Source organism: Myripristis murdjan, chromosome 3 (assembly GCF_902150065.1).
Source record: "Myripristis murdjan chromosome 3, fMyrMur1.1, whole genome shotgun sequence".
Taxonomy (NCBI): domain Eukaryota; kingdom Metazoa; phylum Chordata; class Actinopteri; order Holocentriformes; family Holocentridae; genus Myripristis; species Myripristis murdjan.
In genome coordinates this window covers 27,468,363-27,493,364 of record NC_043982.1, presented here as the reverse complement: position 1 = coordinate 27,493,364, position 25,002 = coordinate 27,468,363, and the positions used below count along the sequence as shown (strand labels likewise).

General features: G+C 42.2%; 1 protein-coding gene across 1 annotated transcript in view; it reads right to left on the bottom strand.

Moving 5' to 3' along the window:
- mmp15b (matrix metallopeptidase 15b) overlaps positions 1-20,345 on the bottom strand; it is a 35,900-nt gene extending 15,555 nt beyond the window's left edge. The window contains exons 1-6 of the mRNA XM_030048635.1: positions 19,651-20,345; positions 8,102-8,250; positions 7,334-7,456; positions 6,562-6,869; positions 1,805-1,966; positions 1,217-1,413 (exon numbers count right to left, since the gene is read on the bottom strand). Of these exons, the coding sequence (XP_029904495.1) occupies positions 1,217-1,413; positions 1,805-1,966; positions 6,562-6,869; positions 7,334-7,456; positions 8,102-8,250; positions 19,651-19,767 (1,056 nt within the window). The 5' untranslated portion in view covers positions 19,768-20,345. The remainder of the gene's footprint in view (positions 1-1,216; positions 1,414-1,804; positions 1,967-6,561; positions 6,870-7,333; positions 7,457-8,101; positions 8,251-19,650) is intronic.
- Between the last annotated feature and the right edge of the window lie 4,657 nt (positions 20,346-25,002).

Sequence of the window (25,002 nt, the reverse complement as noted above, 5' to 3'; positions counted from 1 at the left end):
TATCAGTATTGGTGTGTGGTCCAATGAGGTTGGATATGACACCTTTTTTTTTTTTTTTTTTTTTTTTTTTTTTACAGAACATACTGCAGAAAAAATATGCTTTGGGTAATTTAGAAATTAACATTTGTTCATTTTTCTCAGCTGGAGTTTAATTATTCACACACACACACACACACACACACACACACACACACACACACACACACACACACACACACACACACACACACACACAAGTATGTTTTTTATTGGTAGTTATTTATAATTATTAAATTCCCAATTAGGTTTATTTAACATACGCGGACTGATGTAATTTTGGACAATAAAGTTTATCGTTAAATTGCAAAATATCCTGTCACCGTTACATATCTTTGTCATAAGTATAATGACAACATTTGAGGGTATTTGTTTACTTATTATTGGTATCAGCATCAGCTCCAAAAATCCAGTATACGTCAGGCATTAGAAGCCACTGGCATTTAAGAGTTTCAGAATTGGCTGCCACCACCATATTGCCTCCAGGATCAGTGAAATGACTCAGCAGATGTGTAGCACATCCAGGGACCATATGGGTGTGTTTATTAAAAGGAAAAGATCTTAAATAGCCCTAAAAGCCAAACCCAAGCTCATGGCTAACTGCTGCCAAGGGCCATATAAGCAGTTTGCGAATCACAGAGAATCTTCTAAGAACTTTCTCTAGAAGGTAAAACTTGGCTAATGGCTAACTGCTGCTCCGGCCCATGTAAAGGGTTTGTGTGGGTCCAAGGGCTCTTTACAGTACACATCTGACCTCACCCCACCTCTTTAACAGTGCTTCATCTCATAAAAGCAGAAGGCTGGTATGTTTTACAATACCTTAGGGGCCTGAAATCAGGCCCCTGATTGGCCACACACGTGCCATTAAGGCTCTCTGGGTTCTCCAGAAGAGAATGGTGACTTCACAACACAGATTTGTTTAGATGTTATTTATTAACCGACACGGTTAACCTGTCAGGAAGCCTTCCAAGCAAGGACGTATCACGCTTATACAATATCAAATAAACCATTTCACTCTGAAGGTTGACCTGTGTTGTGGAGCCTTTTATGCTCTTGGATTGGGTCAAGCCAGCTAGGAGGCTCGTAAAGCATAGCAATTTGTTGTGGGATGACAAAGCCCAGTATATCTCTGACACCAAGGGGAAAAAAGACAAAATTCCCTGATGCTTGATCCTCTTACCTTAAAGACGAACATCTCTCCTCGGAGCATAGTGACTGTGTCAAAGTTTCCTTCACAGATGTTGGGTCCATAGTGGTCTGGTCTGTCGGTGGTCCTGGGCCGGTCGGGGTGCCGAGGGGGCGACTGTGGAGGGCGGGCCTCCGGGCGACGAGGCGTCACTGTGGGCAGGGCCTGGGTGGGGTCGCTGTCTGGCTGACCTGCAGAGAGACACAGAGTTGCTGAACTTACTGCATGCAATTTTGCATGATGAATGACAAAAATGACAAATAGTTGATTTCTTTCTTTTTGATTTGTACCTGCTTCAGTAATTTGACAGCCATTGTTTAAATGAATATACGAGTATAAGTTTGACTTCATGCCATTACTGGTAACCTCCCTGTCTTTGACAAACTTTGTGTGCACAGATATATACAATATACAGTATGCTTTGGGAGATCTTGGGAAAGGGAAATGGTAAAAACTAACAGTGGTATGGTCCTTCAAGGCATATCCAACAAAAAACCCCTATTAGTTCAACACTTTGTGATGACGATGCACCCCAGTCATCGTACCCCTGGACAACTGTCCCCCAAAAAATCCCAAATCTACCATAGATTTGCTGAATGCCACGCCGGTCATCTTCAGGCAGCTGGAAGTCCTCAGTCTCCATCCACTGGTAGAAAGGAGCCATGATGGCAAGGGGGTTATTGGAGTGCTCTAAGCCCAGAGCGTGGCCCAGCTCATGGACTGCTACCAGGAAAAGGTCGTTACCTGGATGATATGACAGAAAATGGTGCAGGAGGGAGGATTACAGGAAGGAGGCAGGGACAGGAAGGAGATAAGAGAGAAGGAGGCATGTCAGAGAGTTGCAAGGATGTTTTGGACCAAATGTACTGTGTGGCCATAACCAGGAAAAGGAGTGAAAAACACAGGATAATAGTGCTGCATGCGCAACAAGTGACAGTCAGCAGAAAGTCCCCTCATTAAGACTATAGACTCAATGTACAAGAATGTGCCTGTTCAGTGTTTTTTTCTCAATTATGGTGTCAATGAAGATCTCTGCAGATCTGATATACAAATCACAGACAGGCACACTAATGATCACTGATACGAATCAGCATACATTTCTAGCTTATCAAAGACCGCTGCTGTGGGATGCTGAGACAACAATTATACACTGGCACGGTGACAACAAAGAGAGCACACAGCTGTGACACACTGACCGCCTTGTCAACTTCCTCCCAAACAAAAGACTCTTCACACATTCTATAAGGAAAGTGAAAAATCACAAAGAAGAACCTGCTTTAGATTTGACTGACCTATTCCTATAGGTTATCTCTGAAGTGGATCCAGATCTCAGCTGGGGTACTTCCCTCCGGTCAATTACTGCTTTGTTTCCTGCCTCTGGCCTGAGTGAACTCTGAACCTGGCAGCCATTTTGTTTGACCTCTGATTGGTCAAATTTGTGCCAATGACATCATCCTATTGTGGCTACCAACTAGGTGATGTAATTTCTGTGCACGAAGGGGAAGGGGAGATATGGATGCCTGTAATTTTGCATTCTCCCACCCCTTCCACTCCTGTTTCTCTTTCTCTCTCCCTCACACACACACACACACACACACACACACACAAACTTAATCTTGCTCTCTTTCTTCCCCCATCTTTAATTTCAGAGTCACATGAATGTCCTCATGGCCTGCTAAGCCACAGTTAACTCTCCTTGGGGAGCGAGAGCAGCAGAGGCCAAGAAAGAGAGCGAAAGATGGTGAGGGATGAAAAGAAAGAGTGTGTGGACGACAGAGAAAGAGGGCTTTGTGAGGTAACCGTGACAACCATTCAGCCTGACAGAAAAAAAAAAAAGAGAGAGCACAACTTCAAACGTCTCGGCAAAGTTGGGAGTGCAGCCAACCCATCCAACTGCTAACTCTGACTGCCCCATACACACACACACACACACACACACACACACACACACACACACACACCCTGTTTTGTCATTCAAGACCTATTCTCTCCCTCTGCAGCTTTGTCAACTCATTTACCACAACTCACAACTCTTTCAATTGCAATGAAGGGAAATCCCAGTGAAGGAAACACAGACTAAAGCATTCTCAGCGCCCTAACAACCACAAGGCACTCAACCAAGTTTGCTCTGTCTTTTCCCAGTGAATTACTCACATTAATTTTATCTAACCTCAAAGTACTGTAAAGATTTCTGACCTTTTACTGCTCTTTGCCTACAGCATTTCAGCTGATTAGACGTGTATTTAAGTCTGAGTCAGTGAGTTTTTCTGGAGGAGGTGTGAAGGTGTTGTTCTATTTTGAAATTTGTTTGAGAGAAGCCGATGAGCAGCATCATGCGTCACAAGGTTTGGGAGAAAAAAAGTGAATCCAAGTGCAATTGTACTTCAACAAATGAGACTGAGGTAATGGAAGAGGGCAAAAAAACGGTCTTTTCTTTCAATTTCAGAGGACAGTGCCTGAGGCTGAGGCTACACTGTCTTGCTCAAGGACACTTCAGGAAGGAAAATACTTGAACAAGGTTCTTCAAGTTGGAAAATCTTGCAGCATCAAGGGAGATTAGGTACCTCTTTTTGCACCAGCACCTAAACAGTGGTAGATAGTGAACAATCCCCAATATCCTACACCTTGCTGCGCACTGGAACAGCCACTGCAGACACCTAATTTCAATTTACCTGACTTTTTCATGACTCTCCTAATAAAATATTGAATTTTAGTCCTATATAATGATAAATACCTCAGATACATACTTCAGATTAAGAGGTCTTATTTAAGTTTATCAGGGGGAAGTGAACATAAAACAAACAAACATTTCTTCTGACAAACAAAATGACAACATTTCAATGATAACCCACGACTTGTCCCATGAATTAGCTAAACTGAATTGAATTGAATTCCCCGTATGGAGGAGTCTTCTCAAAATTCCAAATTTTTCCAGAAATTCCTTGACCCATAGAAACCCAGTATATAATGGGAAAAGGGTCTCTACTGAACAACTGAAAAGTGAACACAATTTGAATTTCACAAAACATATTTGGGGAATGAGCAACATTTCAGCAGTGGTAAAGGGGGACATTCAGATAAAACATGAGTATGTATGGAGTCTACATGTGTATATGGAATGAACAAAGTTAGACATAAGAGTCTGAAGTCAGACAGGATTGTAATTTGGTTGCTTTTGCCTTTGAAGGTGGTGCAACAACGCGACCCGGCTACTAATCTGCTTAAGTGGAACACACTCCCACTCACTGAGGCATTCCACCGTCCCTGTGATCTGTCCTGTAGCACCTCTCACACAGTAGATTGCACACACACACACACACACACACACACACACACACACACATTCACAGTAACACTAGCATCCATGCATGCATGAACCACTTACAGGCGCACATCAGTCTGCACACATTTGTATATTCCTGCACACAAACAGAGGATAGATAAGCATTAGCTCAGACATGCATACTCCCAAGAAAACTCTCTCTCCCTCTCTCTCTCTTTCTCTCTCTTTCTCTATGTCTGTTACACACAGAGGAGCTACACATACACACACATACACACGCACACACACACACACACACACACACACACACACACACGTGAGCACATGCATGCATTTAAGCACACACACAGAAAGCTCTGTCCTCTGTGTCGGCTGAGACTGAGTCAGTAGATAACAGCACAGGAAAGCCCATTCTGGCTTACAGGGTTAATGCGCAAACAACCATGGACACAACTGAGGCAAACAAAGGGAACTACATTTCAGTCACAACTCACATATAGAAAATGTATTTATTAAGTGATGTGGCATGACATTAACTTTGAATGTGGTGGACTATATCTGCTTTCATGCTAGCTGCTGCATACATATTTGTCATAGCGATAAGATATATAAATGTCATAGGTATATGCAAAACCCCTACAGAACAATCTAATCTGGAGGATCTGGGCAGTTTAAAGCAAAAACTGTAACACACAGAGAGAAGCATCAGTGGGGCGGTTAGAGAAGTGACTCATCAAGGTAAGCTGATGTGTCATTTAAAAGGCTTTGAATTTGGGGAATGAGAGGAATACTGGATAACTCTGAGAAGCACACCAATGAGAAGACTGATTAGCTTACAGTGCCTGAGGAGTGAGCCAGCTTTCATTTGGTGTGTGTGTGTGTGAGGAAAATCCTCCAGTATGAAGACATTTTACCAGTGCTCACTTATGAATGGGATGTCAGGCTTGGAATTAGGGTTTAGGGTAGATGTTGAGGTTAAGCATACGGCACTCAGTGTTGAGGTTAGGCTTTACTATTTAAGGAATGAATGAAGTTATCAGGAGGTGCTCAGAAGTGTCTGTCTGTGTGTCTGTGTGTGTTTGAATAAATGTAACGCTGCTTAGTCAAGCTTATAGAAACCATACAAATGGGAGGCCAGGTGCAAGAGCATGTGAGTTTGTGTGTGCATGGAGTGTCAGTTCAAGTTCCTTGTAACATAAGAGAGTACATTTGAGAGCTGTTGGGATGTGGGGTTGGGATGGGGGCCATGTGATGTCACCGAGTGTGGACTTTGAAGTTTTATGGAGGTAAGCGGAGGAGTGGAGCCTGGCAAATGAGAGATGATGTAGCTGGCTGGGCAGCGCCAGCTCTGGTTAGACTGAGGCAGGGGCTTTTACAGTAAAGTGAAGTTGTGTTGGAAGGTGCTAGATCAGCCAGCTGTTTGTAATGAATTGTACACACCCAGTGGAACCTACACAGCATGGCATGGGTTTGGATCTGCCAGCTGCTGAACCAAACGCTGATGTCAGTTCAGCTCATTTTAAATCGCTTCACTCAGTGCTTGGGAACTGTTAGGAGCCAAAATGGGTGTGAGGTGTTAGTGTGTGAAAACACCAACACATTACACCCACCCTGGGTTCACTGCAGCAGCTCCACATTGCCTTAGGAACTCAATTCAAGATGCTGACTTTGGGTCAAGTGACAGCAAACTCCTCTGGATGCTCAGATATAAGCTTTGCAGCATGGGACTCTCTGTGTCTCTGTGTGATCCACAGAACAATCTGCCCGACCATAAGAGGGTACATTTGAGCCTGATCTCTTTAAAGAAAACACTCCAGCAGATCTCTCTCCAGGAGGGCATTTCTCTTAGAAAGTAGCAAAATCTATTCATGGCAAATTGATTTCTTTCCTGCTGTGTTTTTAATTATCTTGTCTCTCTGAGGTTGCTTTTAATGATTATTATCATCACCATCAAGCACAATACACAAACCTTATCGGTTCAGTGGATTTGTGGGTGTAATTTAAAAACCCTCTATCTAATTTTCTCGTCAAACTGACAGTAACCGCTGTCTTGTACCTTGTAGGTTGTGGTTGCCGATGGTCCAGGGCTCATCAGAGTCAAAGTGTGTGTCCCCTCCCATGCCGGGGCCGGGAAAGTAGGCGTGGGCCAGGAAGCCCCCCTCCCCGTCAAACGGAGAGCTGTCCCCATGGAAACCCGAGGCAAAGAAGATCATGATGTCAGGCTCCTTGCGGCGGCCATATTTGATCTCCTGGTAGGGGATTTCATCAAAGGTCAGCGGGGTGACCTTCTCCCAGACTTTGAAGGCCCGCCGGATAGCCTCGTAGGAGTTATACTCTCCGATTTTAGGAGTGTAGTTCTGGATACTAGGACAAAGGGAAAACACTCTAAGAGAGGCCTCTGTATCCCAGTACAGTAGTGGAATATCTCACTTACTCGTCTGTAGTTTGGAGAAATAGCATTTTTTATCTGATATTCAGATGAAAAATGCTATTAAAAACTTTTGTTTGACTTGAGTGAGAAAAATGTAAGGTTCCGTTTGAGCTTAAATAATTTCAGGTTTGGGTCAGGTCATAATTGCACAGTTTTTAGGCCAGAGTCAAGCTTGTGCAACAGGTTATTTGTAGGCAATGCACATCACATGGCAATGTATGCATTCTGATAGAACATAATATTAACAGAAAAGCCCCTAATAGCTAGTGGAGCCAGTAGCATCTTGATCAGATGTTTCAAATTGGCCAACTATAACAAAATAAAACTCAATACATGCAAACATGCTGCTTTCATCCACACTGAGATTACTCTACAAACCTGAACATATTTTTATTACCTGTAGGTGAGGTGACTCTTGTTCCATTTATGTCCGGTGAGCGCATAGCGTTTCCTCCGCACATTGGTTTTGATTTGGCCTCCAAACTTGTCAGGGACTCCACAGCGGGGTCGCTTCATGGCTCTGGGAGAGGTGACAATGAAATTAGAAACTTTGTTTATTACTGCTGATGATTGTGCACATTTTTTTTGTTTTGTTTTGTTTGTTAACCTTTACTTACTCAATTCAATCCATTTCAATGAACTTTTAATTATCCCTGAAGAGCAATTGAAATGGCAGGCATAAAATCATGCACATAGGGGTGCAAATGTAAATCAATAAATCTAAATGCCAGCCACCGGTCACAACAAGAGCAAAGTCCTGGAGATGTCCAGGTACAGTGGAATTAGCATGGCTCTCTTCCACAGCTTCATACTGACACCTGGAAACGGCTTAATGCAACCAGTGGAGCAGCTGGGGGTAAAGAGCCTTGCTAAAAGGCAGTTATTGAGGTAGGAGAAAGCATTATTCATTCTCTTCTCTGAGCCCAAGCCCACTTTTCTAGACTCTTGGTTACCGCCTTCTGTCAACAATCATATAACTTGGACTGCAAAAGTCTTCAACTCATTTCTTTATATTTGGGATAGCAGGCCAAATCAGGCTAGAGGGCACTTTTTTTGGGCAGTTCTGTACATGCTTCCCTGAGTCCTGGGGCAAATCTAAATATGCTAAATTAAGGTCTTATGCTGAAAAGCTATGAAGAACTGTCAAACTTGAGTCCTGTCCCACCTGATGGTTTGCGGGTCCATCTGTCCAGTGACCTCCAGGCCATAGAAGCGCTGCATGTCACTGATAGCGCTGGACAAGATCTGGGCTGAACGCATGGTGGACATCTGCCTGCTGACCTGGGGCAGGTAGCCGTACATCCTCAACCAGGACTGGAAACACAGAGAGGAAAACGTTTTTTGGCTGCTGGTCAGACTAATGCAATTTGAAAGCAACACATTAGATTCTTCCATGAGACTTTTTGATTATTTCTTAAACTTAATAGACAGAACAAGTAATCATTAATAAGAAACAAAAATCTATGGATTGAATGACAGTAAAAATAATCATTAGTTGCAGCCCTTATGTTGACTCATATCCATGGAATTAAAGTTCATTATGTATGCATTATTGCAGTTGTGAGCTACTGTGAAGTGTAAATCTACCCTAAAGGATCATCTGTGATCTAGGACAGATTAGTCACTTAACATGACAATGTCGCTCCCGAACAAAACTCTCTCAGAGATGCCGTCTCTCTGTCTTGTCATTGACAGATGGCTGAAACCAGAAACTGAAATTGTGGATGCCAAACATGAATTTATTGGAATAATGGAACTTCTATGGGTTCATAACAGCATGAAATAAAATGAAATTAAGCTCAAGTGTTCAGTCTATAAAGCTGTTTACAAAGCTGTTCCAATTTAGTGTCTAATTTCAGCTCTGCTTCTCACTGTTCACACGCTATTTACAGTGAATATCATGTGCCTTGTTTAATGAGAGTACATATGAATTCATTGTAAGGTTTTTATGGCAAAACAGTTACATTTATAAGCAGTCATTTATATGCAGTCATTTGTCCTCATTACTGTTGGAAAATTAATTTCTCAGACATGCTGTGAGTGAGCACAGTGTAAGTCTGACTGTGTCTGAACTGAGGGAGTGTGACGGGGGTGAGGGTTGAGGCTGGAGGGAGAGAAATCAGGAGAAAACGTGATACTTGATCCAATCACAGATGAGGCAAAGTCTGTTCCACCTGTTATACAGAAACCTAATCTCTCTCTCCCTCTCTCTCTCTCTCTCTCTCTCTCTCTCTCACACACACACACACACACACACACACACACAGACTGGGATGTTTCAGACACTGGATACATCTACATATGGATAGACTCCACACGGTGGCACAGGGAACACATTAAGAACCATGACGTGTGTGTGTGTGTGTGTGTGTGTGTGTGTGTGTGTGTGTGCATGTGTGAGGGAGGGAGAGAGGGAGAGAGGGAGAGAGAGAGAGAAACCCTCTCAAGTTCAAGCCCTTTGTCTACTCAGCACAACAGCGCTGATCTCTGTATTTACTTACCCACTCCTTAAAAGACCTACAACAAACTCCATTCCACAGGTTTTCTCTGTTTCTCTCTCTGCCTTTCATAAACACACAACTCTAAAATGCATGCTATTAATCTGTATGTGCAGAATCTGAATAAATAAGTACAGGAAGGGTACTGAGATAGTTTAAGGCAATAAGAGTAATTCAGTAGCAGCAATTGCCTGTGTGCAGTGGTTCAGGAAGTACACAAATACACTGAAACACATTGAATCTTATCTACTTATACTACAGGAGGAAAGGTGGAGGTTTCACCTCTGTTCCTTGGACTGTGTGCATATGCAAACACTTTTGAGAGACTGTTATGCTAGTTTGTGCGGTCCACTAGTAATGCACAGTTTGTTGAAGAGCGCATGTACACTGGAGTAAATTAATTGCGGTTGACAAAGATGAAACTGCTTTTAATCTCTTTGCTGTTCAGTGGTAAGCTGCTTACAGAGCTGATGCCCTTAAATAAATGGCTTTGGCATTTGTGATTACATATAATTAAGAGAAAAAAGTAAAAACACGTCCCATATTACTGAATTGGTTAATTAAGTGCTAGGAATGCAATGAATTAACTCAACTTTAGTTTAAGTGGCACACTGGCTCACTGTTGTGCGAGCTTGGATTTATTTCTACAAAAGGTGGCCTGAGTCAAAGTGTGAGGACTGTTTAGACTCAAGTGACAAAAACATGAAACAAGTAATGTATTGGTAACTGACAATGAGGACAATATAGACTCAACTATTAAAGTAAGTATTTAGTTGATTGAGAGTCTAAAAAGTCCACACTTATGCGTAAGTGAAATGATAATAAATACAATGGGAATATAAGATTTTTTTAACTATGTGTATTAGAAATTTGTACTTTTTGGAATTTCATGATTTGTACAATGCTGGCTTGAAAAGCAAATGTTTTGTTTTGTGTTAAAGTGACAGTCCACAAAATTCCTTTCCTGTTTCCTGCTGAGGCACTAAGGCGTAAAAGTAGCCAACGCTCTGCTGACTCAACAACTGCAGAGCACAAAAATTGTGCGCCGGGAACTTCATGGCATGGGTTTCCATGGCTGAGCTGCCACATGCAAGCCTTATATCACCAAGCACAATATCAAACGTCAGATGGAGTGGTTCTGTGGAGTGACCAATCACGTGTCTCTATCTGGCAGTCTGATGGACGAGTCTGGATTTGGCGAATGCCAGGAAAATGCTCCCTGCCTGACTGCAATGTGCCAACTGTAAAGCTTCATGGAGGAGGGATAATACTATGGGCTTGTTTTTCTGGAGTTGGCCTAGGCCCCTTACTTCCAGAGAGGGGAAACCTTAATGCCTCAGCTTCCCAAGACATTTTGAACAATTCTATGCATTTTGAACAATTCAACAATTCGGGAAACATGACTGTGCTCCAATGCACAAAGCAAGGTACATCAAGACATGGTTTGGTGAGTTTAGCCGAATACATGCACCATATCAAAGTCTGCAGATGCTTTTATCAAGCCTTCCTCTCTGAGTGTCTCCACACCTTTTTTAGCCCCTAACAGCCTCAGAGCCACAAGGTCAGAGATGAAAACCGAACACTCCTGCAGCCCCGGGGCTCTGCAGCATTGCCTGAGGAGCTCAGAGCCTCAAATCCAGCGTCATCTTCATACAGATGCTTTTAGATGCTGCATGTTATCTGTAATTGCCCACTTTATTCCCTTCAAAGTCTTGAACTCACATCACTTTTTTTATATTATTATTTTTTTTTATCTTACTGGCTTTTAATTAAACATGCTTTAATGTCCGTTTTAGCAAATGAAGTGTAATATTATTTTGCCGTTATTGTCATTATCATTATCTCTTTCTTTCTAGCTTCTTCCTTCCTTCCTTCCTCTCTCACCTCTTTCTGCACAGCAATGTACAGTGTACAGTACCAGCTGTGTGTGTGTATGTGTGTGTGTGTAGTAGCAGGAAGAGGCGTAGGCAGGGCTCAACTGGACATGACCCTGACCCACCTCTGCATTTAGATAAGGAAACTTCAAACACATTAGCATGCACACACACACACACACACACACACACACACACACACACACAGTGAAATGCAAACATACACTTCCTGAACCACTATCTCAATGCTGTCTCTGCCATCCGCTGCCCCTCTCCCTTTCTCATACAGACCCACACACACAAACACACACACACATTCACAGTATTGAGGTGGTGGGAACAGGTGACAAAGTTTGCAAAACAAACTAATTTCAAGTGTTTTGCATTGCTAACGTACACAGAAACTTCTGTGAGAATGCACTAAAGCAAACCTGCAACCCAGAAAGCCACAGATAACGAATAAACTTCAAAACAACAGCAATTCAACACAATTATTCAGTTTTCATGAGTTTTAAAACCTGACTTCAATATTATTGGTCTGGGTATGTTTCCATGCAACTGTCAAGTGAATTTTGCATGAACCTTTGAAATGTAGCAAACAATAAAATGCAAATTAGGTTACTTTCAGTTGGTCTGAAGCAAATAAATTGGTTTCTTGTATGTCCAAAAAAAAAGTCCACAACAAAATGGAAAATCACTCAAAAGTTGATTAGTATTGGCCACGCTGTTATTGTTCTTAAGTGTCAGTTAATGCTGGTGATATTTCATGCTGTCTGGACTAAAACAAAGAATTGGACTAACTATATAATAACTAGGGAAATTTATTTATGATGTAGATTCTAAATGGGAAGTAGCAAGCGTGACATTTCTGATGGGGTTGTGGTGGAGTTTCTTCAACACTGGATACTCAGACAAAGTTCACCTCTCTGTTAATCATACATAATATTAGTGGTCATTACCTCTGTCTGAATTGAAACCTCCTGCAGTAGTTTCTGTGTCTTCTTCAGTCTTTTGGAGTAGGTTGTTTAAAATTAAATTGCTCATTGCCTTCAGCAGACAGGAGGCAGGCTGATATCGGGGGGCAAACCTCCTCCAGACATGCCTCAGCTCACATAACATTAATATTATACTCTCCTCGCTGAGAATCCATACCTTTAAAAACAACATGATCGGGAGGAAAGAGCCAGCGGATTGTGCCAGATTTTGAATAAACTTGAATTCTCTGACTATCTACGCTCCTCCGTCACCATATTCTCCTCAGGGGTGTATTGATCCAGCTTGTTGCATTAGACGATATGAAAGCAAGATGGCAAGAGTTAAATTTACACTAACTGAACTAAAGTCCTGTGCTTTAGAAACACATTTTATTAGAACAGTAACTATAATGTGATTACTGAAAATCAAAATGTAGTCCTTTGTTGCTGGGAAAAATAATCTAATCCAGTAACTTGTTAATATGTAGGCCTACACATTATGTCCCAACACTGCTGTTGACTGGTGGAGGCTTTGCCTTTGATTTGTTCATGCAGCTGTATTTGTTTGATAGCTACGATAGCTATTGTATTTACATCTTTTTTTCTTCACTGTTATACTTTAAACCTTTAGAGTGACACACCACTGTAAGTTGGTATGGGCTTGGTCTGTCTCAGTTTTCTCACTGTTACACTCACTGTTACCTATACTGACGTTTTTCTTGTTCTGTAGCATGAAAAAAAAAATCCTCTAATAGGGGTAAGCATCTTTTTAGAAAACTGAAGAAACTGTATCTAAATCTGCCTTTCCCTCTCAGACTGTCATTCAGCTCATCATAATTAACATCAACTAGCTGACATGTTTAATGTCTATTCATGTGTCTTCCAGACCCTTACTGCCCCATCGATTTGTGTTTGTGTTTGTGTATGTGTATGTTTTTGGTACATGTGAGTGTATGTATGGGTCTGATGTTACTATCCTCTCGCACTCTCTCTGTCTCACCTGTCCTGGCAGATATTTACAGCCCGGTGTATTAAAGAACAAGGGCAAAGCTGCAGTGCTATTGGAAGATGTATGGGGGCCGATGAACTCCCCTGCCATACACGCACACACACACACACTTACACACACACACACACACACACACACACACACACACACACACACACACACACACAGTTGTGTTTCCATCACTTCAGAGGACACTGCATTGACTTACATTCATTTCCTAGAGACTTACCCTAACCTTAACTCTGACCATTACCTGCGTAACCCTTAACCTTTTTGTCCCTATAAGGGAGGTCACAAGATGAATAAATGTATGAATGGATCTATGTCCCCACAACATTAGTAATACCTGGTACACACACACACACACACACACACACACACACACACACACACACATCTTAAACAGTAAAGTACCTCAGTCTGGCCACTCACCTTCCTTCATCAGCTCGACTGAATACAAAACAAGTCTGCACTACAGAAAGGCATGGGGGAGGGCTGTGTCTGTGTGTGTGTGTGTGTGTGTGTGTGTGTGTGTGTGTATGTGGTGCGTGCACGCGCGTGTGTGTCAACATGCACACTGGGCCTCGTCTATTAAAGAGTCTTTCAAAGAGTCCTTGAGCTTACCTGCCAAATCCAGAACCCCAGCAATATACAAGGAGTTGTAAAACTAGCCAGCAGTGTGTGTGTGTGTGTGTGTGTGTGTGTGTCCAGCACAATGTCAGCCAAGATACTAACAGAGCTTTTATTCCCAAGCTTGGTCTGCTGCCAACGCCCCTCCCCCCTCCAAACACTGAGTGGATGGATATGAAAATGGGAACAGAGAAAGAGGAGAAGCGAGGTAAAGTCAAAGTTAAATGTTACAGATGTTCCTACTTAAAAATTGCCTAATTCCATGATTAAAGAAAGCTTAATCTCACCCAGTAAAATCAACGGCCGAGTGCACAAGCAAGAAAACACCAAAGAGGATCTAGAAAATTAGTCAAATCTAACTGACAGTGAGACAGTTACACCGCTGTCATATATAAATTACAAAATGTAAGCCAACTATGTACAATTGTGGCTTCTCAATATGACCTCCCAGGATTTGCCCCCAAATTTTAGGGCAGCTCAGCCACAAATAAACAACTTTTTGGTTTTGTGACCACTGAAGTTAAAAAAACAAAACAAAACAAAACAAAACTTAATTTTCCATAAAACACTTGCACACAATATCCTCTTTCGGCCAATTCCATTTTTCCAGATTGCAGTCGCTTATCAAACAAATCCATCGTTTCCTTCTTAATCAGATACAAAACATGTCCTGTCAGTAGTGGTTCCACCCTCACCCAGACAGCAGATGAAGTTCTGGTTTGTTCCAATAAATAATAAAGCTGAATTTTTTGGGATCACTGCCAAAGCTACAGTACAAATTTGTCACTTTATTTGCTCTGAGGGCGTTTGGGGGACAGTGGAAACTTACACATTTATTTGTTTATGATACAATAAAATTGAACAGGGGCAGAGCAGTTTATTGTGCTAATTGACAATGTAAATATGTGCTTTGCATCAATGGTTAACCACATTAGCACAGCAGGCAGCTCAAACCTGTACATGGGATGTAGATTTTAGCAAGACTTACTTCCCTATTAGGCCTAAATGATTTGCTAAAATAGAATCATAGTGCAAGCATTTTGACAGGTATCTCCATTCCAATGTGATTAATTATTTTAGTGGCACTACTCATTTTTAATTCATAATTTTCATTTTTACTGGATAAACTAGGACACACTGAAATGATGATGATGTGATTTTTGCAGTTTGCTCAGTGTTTTCTTACATCTGGAGAATAGGACTTTTAGGCCAAGGCATCTAACGCCGCAATTATAATAACCTCAGCAAAAGTTCAAGTTCAGGGTTATGTTTTATATTTAGAGCCCAAAATAACTGCTTATAGTCTCAAAGGGCTTTACAGGGAGCACAAGTTTACAAAAAACAAAACAGGATGACACCCCCTGACTTGAACCCTCATTTACCCCCCCCCCCCCCCCCCCCACCCAAAAAAAAAAAAAAAAAAAAAAAAAAAAAACTACAGAGAAAAGGGGAAGAAATCTTGACAGGGACCGACCACAGAGAAAGGAGTCAGGGGTGCAATAGGTGTCGACCAGGTGGGCAAATTATCAAATTAAATTAGACCAAAAAATTGCAGCTCCTGCAATATTGTTTATTTGATCATTTGTTATAAATGTTGGTGTGTTATAAACACACCAACAAGAAAATGTACAAACACGCACACACACACACACACACACACACACACACACACACACACACACACACACACACGAAATACACAAAATATGCAAACAAATTGACACAAACATACTAACACTACAACAACCATAAGCTCACACAATCACATGCACACACACACACACACACACACACACACACACACACACACACACAGGAGAGACAGTCCCCCTCATAATGTCCCATCACCAGGGCAATGAGAACCTTGTGGCCATGGTAATAGCCAATCACAGGGGAGCAGACAGGAAGTGGCTGGAATGTGAAGAGACAGCACGTTGGAGATTATATGGAGAGAGGGAGAGCATCAAGATTGAGGAAGTTGGCCACCCCTCCCCCCCACTACAACACACTCCTCTCTCTCTCTCTCTCTCTCTCTCTCTCTCTCTCTCTCTCCAGTCTTTCTTACAGTCTCTCTGTTGCTTCCCATTTTCTCTCAGCCTCTTCCACTCCTCTCTCTCTCTCTGCAGACAAGAGGGTCCATTGTATCTCCTAAGATGCCTTGGAGTCCCAGGCCCAGCATGCCTATGCATGGTGTGTGTGTGTGTCCCAGTTAGAGAACAGCTGTCACATTCAGCCATCACATGCTGCACAGCTGAGGCTGGCCGCTGCCACCCCCGTCAACTCTCTCTCTCCAGCTTTGTCTCTCTTCTTTTCCACATCAAACTCTGTCACACTGCTTTCTCTTTGCTGCTGCTGCTATTCGTGATCATTTGATTTCAATTTCTACATCACACTCTTTCACATTCCTGTCTCTCTCTCACACACACAGAAACACACACACACACATATTGCTGATAATCATCGTCCTTTCCCTCATTCTTCTGTCCTCCCACTTCATCCCTTTTGTCCAGACAAAGTAGGAGTTTGGGATCCCAGGCCGAGTTAGAATCACACAGGCTGAACTACACTGGAAGGGTGAAGCTCAAATTGAATTTTCATTGAAGAGTTTTGACAGAAAAAAAGACTGTTAGCATTGAAAGTAAAAGTTTACAGCAGTATAGGTGTAAATTTTTTTTTTTTTTTAACTGAATTGAAATGTTATAACACATAAACATAGTGGATGATTTGTTTCAGGAATACTGACTCATACACTTCAGGTGACTTTTCCCCCTCAAATGCATTGCTGTTTTCTCTCATCATTTCACCAGGATTCACGTTCACTCCTGATATGAGTAATTATAATAACATGTTTCTGACAGTTTTCACATTTGGTTCCCTTCAAAAGAACCAGATTCAGGGGTCTTTTCTGTTTTTCACCCTTATTTAAAGGACAAGTTTGCTATTTTGGAAGCAAGGCGTATGGCGTATACGCTCAGAATGTTCTCCTGAAAAAGTGTTCGCAGAATCAGCAGAACTACTCTGTTGGGAACAGAACTACTTTATTTCACAAACCAAGCACTATCTGTCAAACTGTAAGCTTCCGCACTGTAACGCCGCATTCACACAGGATCCGGCATTGCGACATTGTGCGCAGGTTTGTGCAGAGGTGTAGGCGTGTCACAATATGACCCGTCTGTCCGCTGTCTGCCCGCTCGAACTGTCACTGGCTACGCGATCAGCCGCCACAGCCTGACGTCGGGTTGCGGTAAAAGTTGATTCTGGCTCAACTTTTTGCTGGACACTACAGCTTTTTTTTCTTTTTTTTCGCTGAATCTCCTCCAGCATGCACTGCGGCAGCCAAAACACACTACACCCATTAAAAAAAATGACATTCCTTGCGTTTTTGCCGCAATGCCTGATCCGGTCTGAATACGGCCTAACTAGATGTCAGGCTAGAGCTGGACAATATGAACAAAATCAAATATCACGATATCACTGACGAAATACCTTGACATCGATATTGTGACAATCCTGTAGGGATGACTATTGGTGCTTTCACTAAATATTTACACAATGAGATTTTTGATAAACAGTGATTAGTGATGTGGATATAATGTACAAGCAGATGGAGGCAAATAATGCAATAGTACGTTCAGAAAATGGCATCACTTTACTGTAATGCAGCCTTTAAAACCAGGAAAACATTTCTGCAATATTATGATATTATGATATTATGATATTACGATATCGAAAATCACAGATGATATCTAGTCTTTTATCACAATATCAAAATAACATTGATATATTATATGATATGCCACACACACACACACACACACACACACACACACACACACTTACATACACACGCACAGACTGTGTTATAACTATCTAGTAATTGCTCATCAGTCTCCATATCATTGCATATCACTGCACCTCCCTCTCATCTCTCAGCAAGGCTTGTCAGGCCACACACACACACACACACACACACACACACACACACACACCCCACAGCTATGTTAATACCCCATCAGTATGTGTTGGAACCTGACAGATAGACAGAAACCCCCCCCCCCCACCCCTTTGGTCGCTGGGTTTGGTAAACAAAGCCAGCTCACCTCTAATGGCCTGGCGGTCTCTCTCTCTCTCTCTCCCTCACACACACACACACACACACACACACACACACACAACAGTAACAGCTCCACCACTAATGACCTTCTTAAGTGTCTAAAGTCAGCTCATTCCTGCCTGTTGTTATCTCCAAAACTGTCTCTAGAAAACAAACAGGGATCCCGTGGCTGCTGCATCGGTGGCCCAAGAATGTGAGAAGTGCCGCTTCAAGTCATGACTTGACACCATGTTGTTCGCTGACACACCCAAATAAATGTGTGCACGGGTGTCCTCAAGGTGACTGAGGTCACAGCGAGAGAGGGAGACAGCATTACAAACACAAACTGGCACCTCTGTGTGTTTTTTGGGAGGATATAAGCAAGGGTAATTCTGCCTGACATGCCGCCTGTGGCTTCTCTGCTGTGAACTGTGATGATTATTGACAGTAGCACGGTCCATTAGAAAACAGTGGGAACTCATTCACTAAATAAACTGCAGTGAATGTTGAGTGATGATCTGTTAGCAGTATGTCACTGTGTCAGCATGAGTGGAATGCTTTGCTTTTGTATGTTTTGGCTCAGATTTTGGGAGAACGAAACTGGACTCAATCCCATAGCAGTGGTCACCAAAGTAGGTTCCAGGGCCCACCAGGGGTCCTAGAAAGAGTTTGAGGGGAACTCCAGAAAAAAATCAAATAAACAAAGAAATATTTGACAAAAATTTCATTCACTGAGAGTTAACCATCTGCCAGAGGACATACAAGTGGCTATTTTGCTACAAGCTTCCCCCTCTGAGATTTATAGTAGAGCTCTTAATGAAATCACATCTAACTACAGTTAAAAAAAGAGTGTGTGAGAGGGCTGGAAGGGCAATTACCTGGGGAATGAGTGGTTAAAAGCATGTGAAATTGTGATCCCTTAACATAAAATATTTGGGAACCCTTGCCATTTATCACAGTCAGTCATTTCCACTCCAGTAGCACACTAAAGGGACAGTGCTCTTTGCTCAGAAGTTATCCATTTGGTTTGACTGGTTAATGCACTGTAATGCATTAAAACTCATGCAAAATTGTAACACCTGTAACACCTGTTACAGTGTCATTGTAGTGAACAAGCTCTTAATACTGTAACATGCCACACAGCATAAAGGTTGCTGACCAGGGAAATTCAGTGGGACATCAGCTACATACATCCATAAAGCCAACAGTTCCAGTCCTCAAATCTGATTGGCTGACTCACGTGTGAAGCTGCTATTAAACAGCTAATTTAGATAATAGTGATGCGATATCATATATGATATAGGATAACTCTATATAAACACAGTTGTGACTGTACGGCAGTGAAGTTAAATATCAATCTGCTCAGCCACAACTCACACTGCCATGTCTCATAGCATTGCTGTACTGTTTGAGAACTCTAGTGCTTGGCGGAATAACATTTAAGTTTCATTCATATAATTATTCGACTTTAACTGCTGGAAAGTAGAGCATTTAACCAACATTAATTCATTCTTTCTTTCTCAAGATGATGACACTGCGTTTTATTAAAAAAAAAAAAAAAAAAAAAAAAGCCTGAGCAAAATGGAACTTCTTATTGGTTCGAATCAATCGTAATATTTGATTTATTTTGTTTTACCTCTCCATTGAATGTGCTCTCATCCTCCGCTCCGCGCACCCCGAGCGCGCACAGCCACAGAGCGATGATGGTCCGTCTCCAGAGCAACCAGAAGCAGCTGTCCCGCGAGGAGGCCATGGTCCCGGCGCGGGCGCTCAACACCAAGTCACCTTCAAACTCACACCAATGAATTCGTCTCGGTGCTTTGGTGAACTCTTTAAACCCCGGTGGTAAAAACACCCGGTAATAACCTACTAAGGGCTTTGTGAGAAGGATAAGAAAGACTCCTCAGCAGCACAGTCCTGTCCAGGAGAACAGCTCCATTCCGAGCTTTTTTTCTTGTTGTTTTGGTGCACCTCCGCTACTAATTGACCCCAAACAGATGTCGGTGAGTTGGTGTGTCCACTCAGAGTCCAAAGTGTTCTCTCCTGTAAGTTTGCTCACCCTCTCACCTTTCTTTAGGTAGCAGCTCTGTTGTCTCTGCTGGCGGGCGTGTCCACATTACTTTAACTAAAGCCGAGAGCGCATGTGTCGTTCAGTTTCATCAAAGTCGTTGCCTAATAGCAACCCTCCAGGTGCACTTTGCTTAAGAGTCACACAGGCTGCTGCAATGTTGTCTGCCACCGGCAAAGTGGGTCTACCGCAGAAAGCCCTCAGTAAATCAGATACTCCTACTAACATGTTAAAATCCAGTGCGTTCAAACAGCCTGCAATGATGCACAATTAAGCGCAATTACATTTCACCGCAGCTGATATAAACGAACCCGACAAAGTTGCAAAATAGAAAACAAAGCGAGCGAATAACAAGACAGAAAGTTCACCGCAGTTGAGCAGCAGCGGGTTCGGGCAGTGTTGTGGCTCCGTGAGCGGCTACGGTAGTTTTGAAGCGCTGCGCCTCTTGTAAAGCTTTTTATGTGATGGGTTTCTTTGCTCGTTAAATCCAGTTTTTTTTTTCTTTTTTGTCGAAGGAAATCTTCGTGGAAGCCGTCCCACTAGACTACTTCTTAGCTGTCCCCCCGGTCCTCCTCCTCCTCCTCTCTCTCTTCCTCTCCCTCTCTGTGTCCACCGGAGCAGGACAGACAACCGGTCCGGTAATTGTGGCGTGTCCCCTTGACGTGCAGTCAAGTACCGTAGCATGAAGCTTCGAATTTCCGGTCGAGTTTTCACAATAAAAAAAAACTCTAACTCTTATTAATTTCACTACAGACCACCACAGAGAACATGCAGAACAGAGGGGATGTGCATTAAATTAAAATGCATTTGCTCCAAAAAGTCATATTCTAACCACACGTTCATGCAAAATGGTACAGTGTATAGATTTCACTGTTATATTTAGTATAAGTCCAACAAGTACAGTTCTTTTTGTGATGTGCAGGATTGTCAGTTCATTAAACCCAAAGTTAAGGTAATGTCTTTGCATTCCATCTGCAATGGATAAGTCACCAGCGACTTATTCTTCAATTATTACCATTATTATTATTTGCACAGTGTCAAAAGGTATTATTTGAAGTTCACCAGGCATGAACACCGCACAGAGGAGACTGGTGATTTCTTCCTTGTGGCCCCTGACAAAGACATCAATTGTTAGTTTGTGTCTGTGACATCTTTTGAGAAGTGATACAGTTGACGCTTTTGTGTTGAAGGCAACATAGACTTTTTTCCGGTTTTACTCAGGGTAACTATGGCTGACTTGACGCCTGAGCACTCCAGCTCTTACCAGCCGGACGGAGGTGGAAGAGGAGAGGAAGCAGTGAGAGAGGAGAATGAAACAACATGACCCTCCCCCAGTCTTTTATAGCTCAGCCATAGCGAGGTGACAGACCACATCTCTCTCTCTCTCTCTCTCTCTCTCTCTCTCTCTCTCTCTCTCTCTCTCTCTCTCTCTCTCTCTCTCTGTCTCCGAGCCCGCGCACTCGCACACACACACACACACACACACACACACACACACACACACACACGCACACACAGCATTAATCCTCAGAGGAACATTTCACTGATACCACACTCAGATAGAAAATATCAAGTATGATAGTATGAAATCCTTATTTCCATAGACATACATACACACACACACACACACACACACACACACACACACACACACACACACACACACACACACACACATACATACATATATAATAATATGTTTGGTTTACTTTCTTCAGGGCACATTCATGTGAAATCAAACCAAAATTTAAATTTAAATTTAAATTTAAAATTTAAATGCCTGGTCTCTAATTGCTCCACCATCATCACAGCCTCTATTCGCCTCAACACTTTTACCATGTTTAGAAGCAGGCAGAAACATCAGGCGACGTTCGCTGCCTTCTATGTTCTTTAAATCTGCCACTTTGAAATCCTTATTAGCAGTGACTGAATCCTGTTTCTTGTAGGGAAAAGTCAGCATGTGGCTTGTTGAGGAAGCGAATGTCATCACCTCAGATGGCCTGATAGGACAACAGAAGGTGAAGCTGTCCACCTTTCATTTGCTCTTTCTCTGTGTGATGGAGGCAGAGGACAGACATGTCTGCGAGGTCCAAACAGCCTCCTGTCAGGGGATCCGGTCTCTGCTGCCCTGAAGGCAAACACGAGTAACGACTTGTGGGTCTTTTAAGGTTACAGCTTAGCTTTAGATTTTACAGCAACAACAGTGATACTGTTAAATGCTGCTACATCATGTTATCCACTTCTGCATCATGACATATCTTTTTTTTTTTTTTTTTGCCCAATGTTTTTGCTTTATTGGCTAGGCACAGTGAGTAGAGACAGAAAGGGCGAGAGAGAGGATGATGTGCAATAAAGGCTGGATTTAAACCCAGGGAATCATGGGTATGTACTTCATCTAACCGAGCCACCAGGAAAGCACAGGAAATGACCTTTTGAGTGATTTTTGGTATTTCTTACTGATCTTTGGCTTTGCAGGACAGTGCAACATCCAAACAGCTCTAAGGTTACTACAAAGGAAGTGGTGCCACAGTCCACTGGGTACACAGTGGTAATTAATGAAGAATTCCCCTTTAACAATTTTTTCTTCTATATATCTTTCATTAGTGCCAGGAAGAATGTGAAGAGTAGACTAAGAATAGCTCACTGTAAATCAAAAGTCTATTCTCTCCCACCCAAATTTTCAGCTGTAACTTTGAACACATGGAAAAAGAGTAACAATTTAATTTTCCAAGCAGTTGCTGTTTGGGATGGAGGCAAAGAACTGTTGTAGATAGGAAATCAGTGTGTAAAAAAATATGATTCTTACAATGTTAAGATAGTCCTCCAAAAGCCCCTAACTTTGAAAACTTGTCACTGCTAAGTTTGCTCTGAGAGTGTAAAAATCAACAGTATGCATGTTTTTAAAAAGTCCACAACCATTACATCACTATCACCAAATTTAACACTTTTGATAGTTTTGAACAGCTGCCCTATAACCATGTCAGCACCAAATAATTGCTTATTAACACTGGGGAATTTGCTGTGAATAACTGGGTAACTATAAAGCATGGGCACACAGCCAATAACCTTTTGCTGACAATGTGAAATGCTACAGTCACAAACATCCAGCAGGTAAAAAAAGAAAAAAAAAAAAAAACACCCAGGTTTTCCCCAGTTTGTCATAATGACATGCTAAGCCTCAGAAGAGCTGTTCAGGGCTGAATAAGAGCATTGACACCTGCTGTGTGTGAATCATGTTACTTACCGCTGTGTTGGACATTTTTTTTGTCCAGGTGAGCAGTCTCTGATCAAACCCTGAAGGCTAACAGAGCCCCTACCAACATCAGTCAGTCATCACATTCACACAGACCATCACACAGTCATCCCAGCTGGCCCTCCGGCAGCCACGTTCACATTTTATTTTTATTCCTCTCAGAGTAAGTGACAAAACAATAGCAGTGTGATTCAGAGAAGTCATAGTCAAGAATACCCACTCCATTCTAATCATCACAACATAGGACAAAATGTTAGATAGAAAATGTGATGATCACACAAATAATATCTGCAATTGCAAAAGGAGATATAATTTAATAGACAATAAATAAAAATGCAAATAAAAAAGAGGAAATCTCTGGTAAAGTGTAATCGAATTAGTTTTTTAGGGGAGGTCATGAACATGTCAGCAGTTTAACCTTGCATGAGAGGAGGCTAAAGGTAAAAACACACTTGGGTGAAGTGAGGTGAAGTGAGAGATCCCATTGATCTTAAATGTGGTTCTACTGTATTCTATTCTTCACCTTTAGTCCAGTTTAGTCTGGTCTGGTTCGTGTCCTTTCCCCATGCTGTTGGCCAGCTGGCAGAGGCCACCTGCATGCCCAGGTAGTAAACTTACTAATGGATAAAGCATAGCCAGGGATGAACTAAGTGACAAACCACACACACACACACACACACACACACACACATACACACTCACACACAAGAGAGAGAGAGAGAGAGAGAGAGAGAGAGAGAGAGAGAGCCAGAGAGGATCTGGGGAGTGCATCTATGGTGTCAGTAGCCACAGCTGGTCCCGTAAACACATGTGCTTATGTATGGCATAATGACGAAACAGGCAAATTCCTATAACGAAGACACCAGTCTGAGCTTCAGACACAAATGAGGCTGTGATGGGACTCGGAGGGGGTTGCTATTCATGCAATAATGAGAACAAGTTAAACTGGCAACATTTGATATGGAAAAGTGATATATATGAAAAACGAACACTGAACCAGGACACTGGGTACATACCATGCACCTTGATTAACCCAGCTACCAGGAAACCCCATGAGATAATCTTTAAACTTCTTTGATGCTTGTTGCTGGCGGCCTTTTCCTTAGCTTTTTGTTTGATTCCTATTCATGAAATAACAGGACAATTTATTTGAAAATAACAACATTCAGGACACAAAAAGCACCCATGTTTAGAGCATCAACACTTCATTTGTTGATGTGCTGCTGCCCCCTGTTGGTGGGACTGATGACATGCAATCATTTACCAAGCAGCCCATCACAGGAAGAAAGCCTGTATGAAGTTGCATCAAAGTTGGTGCAATTCCAATTGTGCATCAAACCACTGATGTAAGAAAACCTTCCGTAAAATATGCTGGGACTGAATCCCCAATCTGCACAGTTTGTTTGTGGTGGGGTTTAATGAGGTTGAATCTTTTTCAATCTTGCACCGTGAGCCCATACAGTAGATACAGAGACAATGGATTAGTATTCTTAGTTATCTGACTATCCGTGCTTCCCCTTTAACGTCACCACTTACATGATGTTTTTGCTGTCAACTTCCTGACCGAGGCGTTAGAAACCAAACGTATCTTCCTGTGTTGTTCACTTTTTTTTGCATCTGAGTCACACTAGTCTAGTAGGTTTGAACATCCTTTGCCTCATACAAAA